Here is a 14,649-nt window from a genome sequence, read left to right on the forward strand (position 1 = left end):
CAGTTAGGAATTTGTGATCAGATCACCCTGTGAGGTTACTTTCTGTCACTGAGTTTGTCAGATTTACAGAGCCCCTTTTTTGTTCACAGCTCTGAGAACAGAAGATTTAGTCCAAACTTTCGACTATATTGAGTTTGTTTTCTATATAACTATAGATTCTGAAGAATGCCGTCTCATCATTCCACAGTCCAGTTTATTAGCCATTTTTTAGCGCATTGTTTTTTCTGATATAATGCTCCTATTTCATAGTTCCTGATGAATTTGCATTTAAAGCTCTTCTCATCCGGGTCGCGGGAGAGGAGATGGAGAATTAGAGGCCTCTTTGTGGATGTGACCCATGTGACCCACTATGACATTTGAAAAAAATCTGTCTGGTCTGGAGGATGAGTAAATAGATCCATACTCTTTGCCTTACACTTGTGGGAATTGTGGTTCAGAGATTTAATTCTTGTGACAGAGCCTCATATCAGTGACATCTTGATACTTTCAATCGTGTTGATGAATGGCCAAGTGAGGCACGCTAGTCTTAAGTATCAGGTTGGCGACGTCCAGACAGCTTCGGAAGCCCCTGGTTGCATAGCTATGGTTTTGGGAAGACTGCACACATTATTGACAGAACATTTTTTGGCATTTATGTAGGATGTGGCAGATCCTTAAATGCCTGCCAGTACTTTCTGGGATATACTTGAGAGGGTGGTGAAAGCTCATTAGGGTAAGTGTGAAAAACAAACACACCTCCTGGCAGAGGAGCCGTCTCCTCTAACAGGTGTAATTAATTTGACTGTGGGCTTGTAAATTTACCCCAAAGAAGGGAGCAGACAAAAGCAACTACAGCAGTAGCAGCAGCAGCAGCCACGGCAACAAATGAATGAACGAACAAACTGCCTACCCACGTTTAGGAGATGAGGTGTGTGTATTCAATGCTACTGCTTTAACCTAGACTTAGAAGACGGTACCTTGGGCTGCGTGTCTTGATATTGACATGGAAAGCATTCACATTCCAACGTCATTTCTCTGACACCAGCTGGGGGTCCTGCGGTTCAACCCTGACGCTAACGACCCAGAGCTCAGTCCTTTACCAGATGCCGTCACTTCAGACACTGGCCCCAAGTTTCCAGTATCCCCAAGTCACCCACACTTCTGCCTGGCTACTACAAATTTGGGGCTTTCCGACGACTCCTTCACATTTGAGGATTCTCTAAAACTACTCACAGAACTCAGGAAAGTGTCATGTTTACTATTACCGTTTTATTATAAAGGGTGCAAATGAACAGCCAGACGAAGAGATACGTAGTACAAAGTCTAGGAGGGTCCTGCGTGCAAGAGCTTTCATCTCCGCGGAGTCACGGCGCACCTGTGCATACCAACCAGGGTGCTCCCCTGAGTCTTGTATTCGGGGTTTTACTGGGGTTTCATTACGCAGGCGCAAGTCATTGGTCACGTGATTGAACTCAATCTCTAGCCCCCATCCCCTCCCAGAGCTCTGGTGGCTGAAAGTTCTAGCCCTCTAACGATTTGGTTCGTTTTTCTGGTGACTAACTCCCCTCCTGAAGCCATCTAGGGGGCCACCCTGAGTTGCTTCATTAGCATGACAAAAGATACCCCTGTCACTAAGGAAATTCCAAAGGTTTTAGAAGCTCTGTGTCAGGAACTGGAAACAAAGACCGTATACTACATATATTGTTCTACCACAGCACCCTTGGTTCCAGAGGTAGAAAGTTCAAAGCATTTTGTAATTAGATAAAACTAACTTTGTGCTCATTCTGCCTCTAGTTTAGATGGCTGGGCTCTTGCTTTTCTCCAGTATAAATGAATTGCCAGGCTCTTGGGTTCCGGCTAATTCTGGAGCTCATTCTTGTGGCACATTTGAATCATTCCACTTAAATAGTGTGTTTTATCATCATTAACCAGGTCATATGTATCCATGATGTTTCTTCCACATACCGAGTGCCTGTGCTTTTGGAGGAACAAAGCATCGTTAAGTATTTTAAAGAGAGACTGGATTTGCCCATTGGTGATTCTGCAAGTAATCTGCTTTTCAAGTGGAGAAATATGGCTGACAGGTACGTGAAAGGAATTACTAATGTGATCTTTAATGATTCTTGGGTTTGGGGGAGGGACTGAGATGTACCTTAAAAGATACCTATGTTGCATTTGGCTTTCTGTACCTGTGTGTTTTGGTCTGGATATGTCTAAAGCTCTATCACATTGCGAGAATGTTTTTGCTGTATTCTTTGAAGATTTCTGGGACCTTTTTGATTTATTTCTTAGTTTATTTCTTAGTTTTTGAACATTTTAAACAATTTTAAATGTCATGGGTTTTTTTGTTCGTTTCTTTTTGTTTCATTTGTTTTTAAGATTTGGTTAACATTTCCTAAAGAAAATCATTTTGAATGGGAAGTTTTGGCTACATTATTATTGTTCCATCCTGCATTTATTAACTATCAACATTGTTATTAAAACCCCTGATAGATTTTAACTTTAAGACAACCATATTAATTTCAGCAAGGTTTGTCTCATTTAAAATCATGTTGAAATGAAATCTCCATCACCTGTTTTCTTTTATTAAATGTGGTAAAAAAGGCGTTAAGATTAAAAATTAATTTTAAATGTAGATGAGGTGTGACTCCTCCGTAAAGTCCTGGCTGCCTGGCTTCTTGTTCAGCTTATGAAGAGGTGGGAGGTTACAAATGTAGGCTCTAGTGTTACTAAAAGAGTAGATCTTAAAAATTCTCATTACACACAAAAAAATTCTTGTAACTATATATGGAGATGGATGTTAATTACATTTATTGTGTTGATCATTGCACGATATCCACGTGTATCAAATCATTACGCTGTACACCTGAAAGTAATATGTTACATGTCAATTATATGTAAATTTAAAAAAAATGCGGGCTATGGCATCCGGCTCTGTGGATTCAGACCCCAGCTTCTCCTCTCACTAACTGCGTGAGTTTGGGCAGATTACTTTACCTTTCTGAGCTTGTTCTCACATCCATATGTAACGGGGATACCAGGACCCACATTGTGGCAATTATAAAAGAAAACATGTAAGGCTTTAACATTGAATCAGACACTAAGTATTGATTATTGATATTGGTAACTAAAATGATTTGATGGTGACAAAATAGCTGACCTTGGTAGATACCTAGTAGATTGAAGTTCTCTTACCTTTACACTTAAAATTTTTTAAAGTATTTCGGCATTTCTGGGGCAAGTAGAATCAAGAATAAAGTGCAATTTCTGAACTTAGGTACTCTAATGAATGATGATAAATTAAGCCCCTGCCCTACAGATGCTTAAGGAATCAGTCACTTTGTAGGAGTTTCCTGAGTAGCTTGGGGCTGATTCTCTTTTAGCACTAGAAATTTTAATATTTTAACTCTTTTTATTGGAAATAGCTCTAAATCATACTCTATGCATCTGTGCTTTTTAAAGCCAGTGTTTGGTCTTCGTATCAGTTTCCCGTGGCTACTATAACAAAGTACAGCAAACTGGGTGGCTTAAAACAGCAGAGATTTATTCTCACAATTATGGAGGTCAGAAGTTCAAGATCAAGGTGTCAGCAGGGTTGGTTTCTTCTTGAGGCCCAGAGGGAGAATCTCTTCCTTGAGTCTCTCCTGGCTTCAGGAGGCTGCCGGCTGTCCTTGGTGTTCTTGGCTTGTGGCCACATCCCTCCAATCTCTGCCTTTGTTGTCACAGGGACTTCTTCTTGGTAACTTTTCCTCTTATTTTCTTTTATAAGATGCTTGTCTTTGGATTTAGGGCCCATCCTAATCCAGGATGATCTCATCTCGAGATATTTCAATTCACTGTACCTGCAAAGACCCTTTTTACAAATATGGTTACAGTTGCAAGTTCTAAGAGACATGGTTTAACTCACTGCATTCTTTAAGCAAAGGGAATATTGAGCATCGGTCCCTCTGAGTCATGTTGGCGGTGATGTTGGTTCGTTGGTAATGGCAGCTTGGAGTGTCCATTCTTTAGCCCCTGTCCCCCCAGTATACTCTGTAGAGAGATACAAGGAGGCAAACAGAGATCAAAGGGCAGCTTTGATCATGGAGGTCCAGTGCTGCTCAGGGGCCAGGGGTCCCTCATTGAACCTGATGGAAGAGCTTGCCTGGGACCCGAGGCCAAAGTAGATACAACCCTGCCTCTCTGGGGACTTGCCTGTAGGGGGATGGGTCTGCGAAGTAGACTCCACGTCTGCTTCCCACCAGCAGCTCACAGTAGTGTTGGCACCTCTCACACTCAGGTGATGGTTGAAAGACCGCAAGGTAGAGGCTCAGCTGGTCTGGGCAGTGCCCTGTGAGCCTAGCATGCAGGTCCAAGAGGGAAAGTGGTCACCGGGGAGGTGGGCTGAGGATACTTTCCTGGACAGTGGCCCCCCTTCCTGGTCGGCAGTAGTCTCTCAAAACCTGAGCTTGATACCAACTTGATTTGTTACCTGCATCCTTTATGTAGAGCTGGGGTGAAGCATGGGCGGCTACATAATCTCTACAGCAGCATAAAATTAAGGAGCAACTGAACGGTTCAGCAGCCTTCTCTCGGGTACTTCAGTCACCTTTCTAGAAAGTCACCTTTACTGTCGATTTTGACTTCTTATGCATTTCTCTCCTCCCAGCCTTTTTGCCGTCATGTTGCTCTTGTATTCTTTGCAGATGTTGATACGAATGAGGAATATCCCTCAGCACAGTAACATTCTTGTTCTAAGGTGTTAGAGGAAGGATTTGCTTTCAAGCTTTAAAATATCTTCAGCCCCAAGATGACATTTCCACTTACTTAGTATCAGACCAGACATTTTTTCATATTCTTTGAACAGATTTCCTGACAAAAGCAACATCGAAGATTGTGTCTCTAATGGTAAAATGTGATTGAGCGTTTTATATAGAATGGAATTTTCTCATAAAAATGATCTAAACGCCTTGTAACATTTTAAGTAGTTCTCTTAGCACCGTTCTTTAGTCATGCCATGAATAACCTGGCTTTTGTGGGCCAGCTGGGAATGTAACAATTTTTAAAGTAGACACTTTGAATGCATTTTCTTATATAATGTCATCTTACAAAGTTAATATTGGAATGTTTCATATTGACACTCAGAATGCATTTTCTTATACGATGTCACCTTGTAAATGAATTTAAGGACAGTTCATGTTTATGAGATGCAGACAGCTTTTCATATTTTTAATGCTGTTAACTTTTTCTCTTGATTTATATCTGTGCCGGCTTATGTAAACCGATATTGGAATTTCTTATGATTTTGAAATCTGTCGGCATACAGATTTTAGTTCTTTGGTGGTGGGGTGGAGATTGGAGTCAAATACATCAAGTTCAAGGCTCGTCTTCTAAGGTTTTGAAAAGTACCTTGGGATAAGAATGGTGGCTGTCATTATGTTTGTGATATTATGTTACATGCGTATAACCTTAAACTCGTCTCCCCTCCCAGGTATGAAAGGTTACAGAAAACGTGCTCCATAGCCCTGGTTGGTAAATACACCAAGCTCAGAGACTGCTATGCCTCTGTGTTCAAAGCCCTGGAACACTCAGCCTTGGCCATCAACCACAAGTTGAATCTGATGGTGAGCTCCGGACTAGTCTTCCAGATATTTCAATCATTCACCCTGATATTTTGTGCTTCAGAGGCAGGTAGTATTGAAGGATCACCGAGACCACCTCCAGGTTTGATGATTCGCCAGGAGGACTCAGCATATAGTCAGACTTATGTCTAAGCTTAATTACAGTGAAAGAATGCAGAGTAAAATCAGCAAGGGGAAAAGACACATAGGATCAAGTCTGGGCGCACCTTCCAGGAGTCCTCCCGCAGGGAAGTCACAGAGGATGCGTTTAATTCCCCCAGCAACGAGCTGTGACAACAGGTGTGAAGTGCTGTCTGCCAGGGAAGCTCGTTAGAGACTTGAGTACCAAAATTCCAGACTCCCAGAGAAAAAGCAGCTGATCGGCATAAATTGTGTTGTTTCTATAAATTCCGTAGGCACAATGAGCCACTCTCTTATCAGTTCTGGGAATGGTAGGAACCCTTCCCAAATCCAAGTTTCAAGATGCCAGCCAAGGTCCAGCCTTGTAAGCAAGCTTTTCCAAGGGTAATGATCAGGCTTGCCGTGTTCACTTTGTTCTGCCTACAGGTTTAAGGCACAATTTCTGAAATTAGGCTTTGCACATCCATATACTTCATACTCATTTAAGTACATCGTATTTGCCTAATAAGAAAATAATTAGCATTGGAATTAAATCCGATTTTTAAAAATGCTATGTTGCCTTTTCGAACTCGGAGGAGTGGTATCTGGCAAACAGTGATTATTTGTTTTTTAAAATCAGTGTTCTCCTCTCCAGGCCTGGGTCTGTGTGGGAATTAGGCAAGCCTGGGGAGTCATACTTGGGGGGCTTAAGATGCAGCTACCTCAGTGTGTGGGGGCCCTCTGTCCTCGGGTCTGCAGTACCGGGGCCTGGCATGGGGCATGGAGAGAGAGACTGCCTTACCTCCAGCCAGGAACAGATGTGGGTCTGGGTCAGCTTCTCATACCCCAGATGTTCTGTTTGCAATACATGCCTAATAGCCAAAGTCAAAATAAATTTAAACAAATTCAGTCAAATCAGTATGGGAGAGTAGAGGTGGAGTTATCATATATAGGTCGAGTATGTTCTTTGTGTTTGTTAGTTGTAGAAGTAGTATACGCTAAGTGTAGAAAATTTTTAAAAGACATCATGTAAAATGCAGAAAGCAAAAGATTTGTCCTGCCTGAAATCCTACTTCTCTGTCGTACCTGTCATTCCCAGTTTGATGCGTATCTTTCTAGACTTTTCTCTATCTATAAACGTTTATATTTAATTATATTATGTATGGATATCTCAGAGTTCAAGCAAGCCTTATTATTCTTGATTTAAATAGTAATACCTTTATATAATGAGCAAAAAGATACATTTATATATTTCCAAGAAATTTAGTAACTTCCACTTAGACATCAGCTTAGGACCTATCTGCCTTTTCTCTCACGTCTTTGTAACCTCCTTTTCTAACTACTTTTTATTTTTGGCTTTCCAGAGAATATTTTACCTCCCGTTTTTCCTACTCCTCCAAGAGGAAAAAAAAGAGCAATAGAAAAATTGTTATATACAAACTTTGTAAAGCCTTCACAATTTTGTACCTTAAGATATAATCAGATAGTAATTTTTACAAAAGAAACGCTAAAATAACGGATACGTAGAGACTGTTACATATGTAGGAAGAGCACACGATATTTCATTTAATACAGTTTCTTGATATTATGTTCTACTCAGTACTTTTTGAGTCACCCTCGGCATTTTCTTTTATTTTTTAAAAAATTATTTATTGATATATTCTGGCATATTCTCTTAAAGTCCAGTCTGTTGCTGTGTTCACTGCGCCTGTTTTACTGCATCACCTTCCCGACTGCTTTCCAGTCCTCCCTCCATTTCAAACTCTGTATTAGAGCGATCCTTCTAAAATCACTCTCTGTTCCTATTGTCCCCTTAGTTAAGACCTTTCCGTGGCCTCAAGTGTAAATTTCTCCGGCTGGGTGCAGCCTCTTCTGAGGGACCCGGGGTGGCTACTACTTTCTCTGTTTCCTCTGAGGTTTCATACACGCTGGTCCTTCATCTCCCTTTGCCTCTCACACACCTTCCCACCTGCCTCCCAATGTGCACGCACATGCTCGTCTTGCTTCCGCTCATCCTCGAGGGCCTAGCTTCTTGGACGTCACCTCCCCAGCAGTCTTCCCTGATGATGCTCCCTCCCTTCCTTCCTCCAGGGTCCAGGTCTAGATCAGTGTGGCTCCTGGTTACTTCCTCAGCAGTCTCTTCCTTGCTCACTATAGCCATTATCCCACTATGATATCGCTGCCTGTTTATCTGGTTTTGTAATCTTCCTGAAAGATTATAAGAACCGTAACACAGAGATCTTGCGTTTCTGTCCCAGGCGTCCAGTACAGTATTTACATAACAAGTAGGTATTGAAAAACTATGTCATAGTGTACGATAGTTCTAATATTTCTTAACATACTTTCTGAAATGTTCCTTTAATCTGTTGGATGTTTTTTAGTACATCGACTCCATTGATCTGGAGCACACCACTGAAGCTGAGGACCCTGTGAAATTCCACGAAGCATGGCAGAAGCTATGCAAAGCTGAGTGAGTCCTGGGGACCGTCCACGCCAGTTAGGAAAATGCCATTGTGCTTATTCTGTAATGATTTCATTGACCGCAATTACTAATTTTTGTGCATTTTGAAAGGTAGTCTGGAGTACTTGCGGTCATTATGGGTGGTTGTGATATGTTCACACCGCATTTATTTTGCGACGTGCCACGTTGATGTTAGTGGCATGTGCAATGACATGGTTTGGTTTGGGGGAGGGCGGGGGTCCTGTTTTGGAGAGAAGGTGTGTTGATCGTATTGAAAGATGCAGAGATGGATCTTACACAAAGTTAAAGTACAAAGATGACAACCCTTCTCTCTTGGTTATATTTTCTTTTCCACGTCATTCGATTCTTGTTTTTATTTCCTAAGTAATCGACAGAACTCTTGGGGGCAGCATCGTATCATGAGGGTAGCATGACTCTGCCAGTTTTTCTCTTGAACTCTTGTCTTTTCAAATGAGTTTGTCTACAAGGGCTCTAAAGTGTCTTCTAACAAGGAAATCTCCCTGTGCTCTAGTTAATTAGCGATTGAAATCTTAGATTGATTTTACCAGTTTAACTCTTTCTGATTATGTAAGAGATCTTAACATTTTTATAATAGTGCTTTAAAAAAAAAACCCATAAGCTATTTTTATTCAGATAATTCTCAGTGGCATTTTTAATCGAATTGAGTTTCTCCGTCACTATGATCTTGCCACAAAGACCTATCACAAAATACATATTGAGAGGTCAGTTGTGAGAAATTACTGCAACTTCTTCATACGTTGGGAGAATTTCAAGAAGAAAGTTCAGGATGTCAGTTCATGCAATCTGTTCTGAATATAGACCTCGAGCATATGCTCTAGTGTTGGACTGGGGATCGGCAAACATAAAAGGCTGCAAACAAGAGTTTTATAAATAAAAATAATGTCAAATTCACCCTCATCTTGTGTTGATTGCAGTGGTGTTCTTGTGCCAGGAGGCTTCGGAATCAGAGGAACATTGGGAAAACTCCAGGCGATTTCTTGGGCAAGGGCAAAGAAGATTCCTTTTCTGGGTAAAACTCATGTTTATGGATCCTAACTATGAGTTTATTAGACTTTGGACACCAAGTAGGGGTGACACTTGATAGGGTTTGTTAACGTGAAAAGTATGAACTCACATTTGAGTATTCAGGCACCAAATAGTCTGTGACGGGGGTCAGTGAACTGCAGGCCATACCTGGCTCGTGGGCTGTTTTTGTAAATAAAGTTTTATCGACACACAGCCATGCCAATTTGTTTATATATTGCCTATGGCAGCTTTTGTGGTACGGTGGCAGAGTCGGAGACCCTACAGCTTGCAAAGCCTAAATGCTTTACTCTCTGGCCTTTTAAAGAAAGAGTTTGTCGACCTAGGAGAACTTATTCATGCTCTGGTTTGGTAGCAAGAGGCCGGGAGAGGTGGCTGTCCATACCTGCCCTTACTTTCTCCGATTCCAACCCAAATCTATCTTTTACCACTTCGAGCACAGAACCATTCAGCAGAACTCCGCAATGTTCTTTCTCATCAGAAAAAAAAAAGTTCGAGTTAAAATTTATATGCTCCTTCTCGAAAAGATAATACGGAAAGACCATCCAATAGTACAGGAACAGCTGTGTTAAAAGTTGGTAGAGCTGAGTCTTTTTAATGCTCTCGTTCGAGTGGCAAAGCGTGGCTTCTGTGCCAGTGAAACCGGATGAAATGGATCCTTGGTGGGATAAAGGCAGCCCTGCAGGTGGGATTCGGTCAGGGGGTGGGGAGAGGCTGCAGCTAACACTGTGCTTGGATGTGTTGCTGGCTTTACAGACCGAGTAGACAGGCTTTTCAGTACCTTCTACTCTCAGCGGACTATTCATTTTCTCCATTGCCTTTGTTCTTCGATTAGCTTCCTAGATGCTCTCCACTGGCATCCGTTTTCAAAAGGGAAGTTACCTGATGCCTCGTTTTGTTTGTCTAAGCTCGCCTGGGCCATTGTTTTCTTGTGAAGTAATCGTGTTACTTTCTGTCTGAACATGGTCAGTGTCATTCAGGTTATTTTCCCTGTATAGGACAGTTCTCAACTCCGTAGCTTTCTCTTTAACACAGTGTATCTTTATGTCCTAGCCACGTGGGACTCTCTGAAGTCCCCCGAAAGCACTCAGCTCTCTCATACTTACCGACTTGTTCTGGCATGCCTGCTATATTGATTGCTTTCTCCTTTGAATCCCTCCTGCACTTCGGATACGTCTTTCAGAGCATCTGGAATGCTCCTCGGCATTTGTTTAGTGGAGTGAATTGTGGGCCGCAGTGAATTTGGAGATGAGTGAAGGCTGCATCCCTGTAGCAACAGGCCTGGGGCTACACAGGTCTCTTTTCCTTCTCACTGAGCTCTGTTCAGCTCCATTGTGCATCGCCCCGCCCTGCTCTTCACCACACTCAGGCCCACAAGTGGAGGTGCCAGCTCCTCCAGCTGCTGCCATTTTCCTATAGTGAGGTTACTGGGGCTGTTCTGGGCTCCCCTGCCCACCTGTGGGGCTCCTCAGATCCCAGCCCGCTGGCCACCTGAGGCTGCCCTCAGGCAAAGCCAGTATTTAAGGCTGTGAAACCAAGAACGGGGGGTGTGAATTCTCCTTCTGGACTTGGGTGTTGTTAGATATTTACTGAAGGACTCAGGTGCTGTGGGACAGCCTTGGAGCCCACCATGTACCTTGATTTAGAGACAAATTTGGAGGAATTCAGATTTGCCTTTTGGAGCTTACCCTATCGTTTCCTGCCCTTTTCAGACCTGGAATTTATTTCTTCCTCAAATTCGGGTCATCTAACCCCCTTCCCTGCCCCTGCCACAGACGTTCTGACCACGCAGGGTATAGCAGTGAACCGACAGGCAGAGTCTTGCTCTCTCAGAGCGTGAATTCTAGATGGAGGAGACAGACAGCAAACAAACGAACGGAAAATATGAAGCAATATAAAATATGTTCATATGCTTTATCTATGTGCTTTTAAAATAGGAGTTTGTCTCGGGATGCAACTAGCAGTGATAGAGTTTGCGAGGAACTGCCTTAACTTGAAAGGTAAGTCTGAGATTTGCTAATAACCTTTTATTTTAAAAAAGTCTTTTTACTTAAGATATTGTTCAGCAATATTGGTGAATTTTTGAACTCATTTCTTAATCTTCAGATGCTGATTCCACAGAGTTTGAGCCAAATGCTCATGTTCCTGTGGTAAGTAGCTTGTTTACCTTTCTGAGTTGGGTCATTGTCATTTTGTTTCTGGCTCTTGCCTAAACTCATAAGAGGCTGTTTTTTTTTCTTTCATTACACTTCCATTAGGACATTTAAAATTATATATGATTTTATTATTATTTTTACATCAAATTGCTTTGTTTTCAAAAGTCCATCTTGTCAGCCATGTCTTGAAGAAAGACACGATCCTGGACTGTTTTCTCTTTGCAAGCTTAATGTTTAGGAAGGATTAAGTTGACTGTGACCATTAATAACAGTGAGTATAAATAAATGGGCTGGCTGTCCTTAGACTTATCCCTGTCTGTCTAGTTTCCACACTGGCAGTCATCTGTCTTTCTAAAACAAAAGTGACACTTGTTCTGCTGCTGCTCCTCGTCTTCAACTGATTCCTTTTCCTGTAAAATATTCAGTTCAAGGTTCTTGGCTGGGAGCGAAGGCTGTTGTGCTCTGTCACCTGCTGCTTTGTTAATTCAATCCATGGCATCCCCATCCCTCCCATGCTTGGGGTTTATGTTTGGATAATCTGAGCAAGTTTTTTAGATGTGTCCTGAGATTCCTTTCACCTGAGATGTCCCCCTCCTGCAGCCTCCCTCCCCCTGGAATCTCAATAAAACCAGCAAAGAATTTCATTAAAAAAATAAACCAAACCCAATGACCGACAACTTCCTATTCATCCCGAGAGGCCTTTCCTGACCTTTCTTTCTGAGCTTCTGCCATCTGTGCTGTGGGGGAGGAAGAAACTTTCCTCTACCTTTCACTTCTTCTGTCTGGTGTAATAATTAAATCAACACGAGACAGTAACAAGAGAAAGTACTCAAATTTAATTACGTTCGTACGTCTGGAAACCCAGCTTACTAGAGAAGTGTAGAGACAGAAAGGGAAAATGAGGTAGAGATGGCATTCTGACCTAAGGATGAGGTACGGTGCCTGGGGCTTCTGGAGGGAAGGACGATCCTTCACAGAACAGTAAGAAGAACAGATGTTTAGTAATAAGTAGGTTGTCCTGCCCTATAGATAGATTTAAAAAACGGTGATTCCTAGTAATCTCTTAGTATGGGCAAGGGCAAGGCCCCTAATTCAAATTCTTCTCCATAGTTAAGGAGAGGAGACAGAAGATCATCTTGAGCCTGCAGTGTCTCCACTGCCTTTAGCTGAAAACAGTTCGCATACCGCAGAGGCACAGATTGGAACGACCTATTCTGAACGCCTCTAATGCCTTGTACCCACCTCTGTCAGAGTGCACACCTCACCATTATACTTGTTTTTCTTTTTAACAGCTTTATCGAGATATAATTCACATGCCATGATATTTAGCCACTTAAAGTATATAATTCAGTGGCTTTTAGCATATACACAGATCTGTGCAACCATCACCACAATCAATTTTGAACTGTTTTCATTACTCTGAAAGAAACCCCCCATCCCTTAGCTGATACCCCAAGCCTCCTAGTTTCCTCCCTGGCTCCAGCTCTGGGCAATCATTAATCCGTTTTCTGTCTCTATGGGCTTGCCTGTTCTGACATTTCATGGAATCATAGAATATGCGACCTTTTGTGACTGGTTTTTTTCACTTGGCATAATGTTGTCAAGATCTGAGTACATCGTAACATCTATCAGGTACTTTGCTTCTTTTTATTGCTGAATAATATTCCATTATATAGACATACTACATTTTATTAACCCATTCGATCATTGATGGATGTTCAGATTGTTTTCATTTTTTGGCTGTTATGAATAGTGCTGCTACAATGAACCTTTGTGTGCAAGTTATTGTGTAAACATATATTTTCATTTCATGGGGATATATCCACCTAGGAGTGGACTTGTGGGTCCTGTGTTGACTGTATGTTTAACCTTTTGAGTAACTACTGGGCTGACTTCCAAAGTGGCCGCAACATTTTACATTCCTTCCAGCAGTATATGAGGGCTTCAATTTATCCACATCCTTCTCACTCACTATCGTCTGTCTTTTTGATTCTAGGCTTCCTAATGGGCATAAAATTGCATCTCATTGTGGCTTTGATTTGCATTTCCCTGATGGCTTAGGTTGTCAAGCATCTTTTTATGTGCTTACTGGCCACTTGCATGTCATCTTTGGAGAAATGGCTGTTCAGATCCCTTGCACATTTTTTAATCAGGTTATTTGTTTTTTTATTATTAAATTGTAAATATTCTTGATATATTCTAGATACAGGTTTCTTATTAGATATATAATTTGCACTACGTGGGCCGGGTAATTCTTTGTGGTGGGCCTGTCCTGTGCACTGTAGAATGTTCGGCAGCCTCCTTGGCCTCCACCCACTAGATGTCAGTAGTACATTTCTTCCAACCCTCAATTGTGACCCTAAAAAACCACCTCCAGATATTGGAGCACATCCCCTGGGAGCACAGGCAGACTAGCCCCCATTAAGAACCACTAATTTAGAGAAATCCACTTGTATTTCTCTCGCCTGCAACCTATCCCCTCCCTTCCCTTGTGGCAGCCATTAATTCTTATTTTTTTTTTATCAGTTATCTTTCCATTTTTTAAAGTAAGCCTGTATGTCTGCTTGTAACCCCCTCCTCTTCTTAGATAAATGGTAGCATACTCTGTACATTTTTTTGGTCTACTTTTTTCACTTAACATTATATGCTGGAGACCACTCCATGGAAGGATATAGAGATACTCTTCACTCCTTTTACAGCTAACAGCCCAAACCTTAATGAAGTGTAACTTCCCAGCCAGATGATACTCCTAAGTTTTATGGTCAGAAGACCTAATACTAATGAAGAGTTCCTTATGAAGCTTTAATATGAACATATTTCCTGACTATTGGCCGAAATGGCTGTGCCGGGAAATCATGAGTTTTGTTTTGTTTTTTTTAAGATAATACTTTGGAATAGGAAATGATTTTACCAGTAGGTGCCACTGTTACATCGCTTTGGCAACATTCTTTGATGACTGCCTTTTACTGGTTGTGTGTGTATGTGCACCCACCTACCCACACACATATGTGGATATGTGTTTCCTTTTTAACAAATACATATGTCAGCACGCTTGAGACACTGTTTCCTCTTGCTCTTTGTACTGATCGCTCCACATCAATGCACAGGGATCTTCCACCAACTTGCCCTGCTGCCTGCATCATTTTTGTTTAATCCGTCTCATACTGACGAATATTTAGGTTATGTCCATTCTTTTGCTACTTTAAATCATGCTGCAGATTAGTAGCCATTTACGTATGTCTTTGTACCCACACCTCCACACTCGGAT

At 41.7% G+C, this 14,649-nt stretch overlaps 1 protein-coding gene across 1 annotated transcript in view; it reads left to right on the plus strand.

Annotated features, from left to right (window-relative positions):
- The window catches only part of CTPS2 (CTP synthase 2), an 84,853-nt gene that overhangs the window by 15,492 nt on the left and 54,712 nt on the right, over nucleotides 1-14,649 (plus strand). Inside the window, 6 exon segments of the mRNA XM_039852294.1 lie at nucleotides 1,822-2,063; nucleotides 5,450-5,582; nucleotides 8,081-8,169; nucleotides 9,117-9,211; nucleotides 11,163-11,225; nucleotides 11,332-11,400. Of these exon segments, the coding sequence (XP_039708228.1) occupies nucleotides 1,822-2,063; nucleotides 5,450-5,582; nucleotides 8,081-8,169; nucleotides 9,117-9,211; nucleotides 11,163-11,225; nucleotides 11,332-11,400 (691 nt within the window).

The sequence above is a fragment of the Pteropus medius genome, unplaced genomic scaffold (genome assembly GCF_902729225.1).
Source record: "Pteropus medius unplaced genomic scaffold, Ma_sr-lr_union100, whole genome shotgun sequence".
Taxonomy (NCBI): domain Eukaryota; kingdom Metazoa; phylum Chordata; class Mammalia; order Chiroptera; family Pteropodidae; genus Pteropus; species Pteropus medius.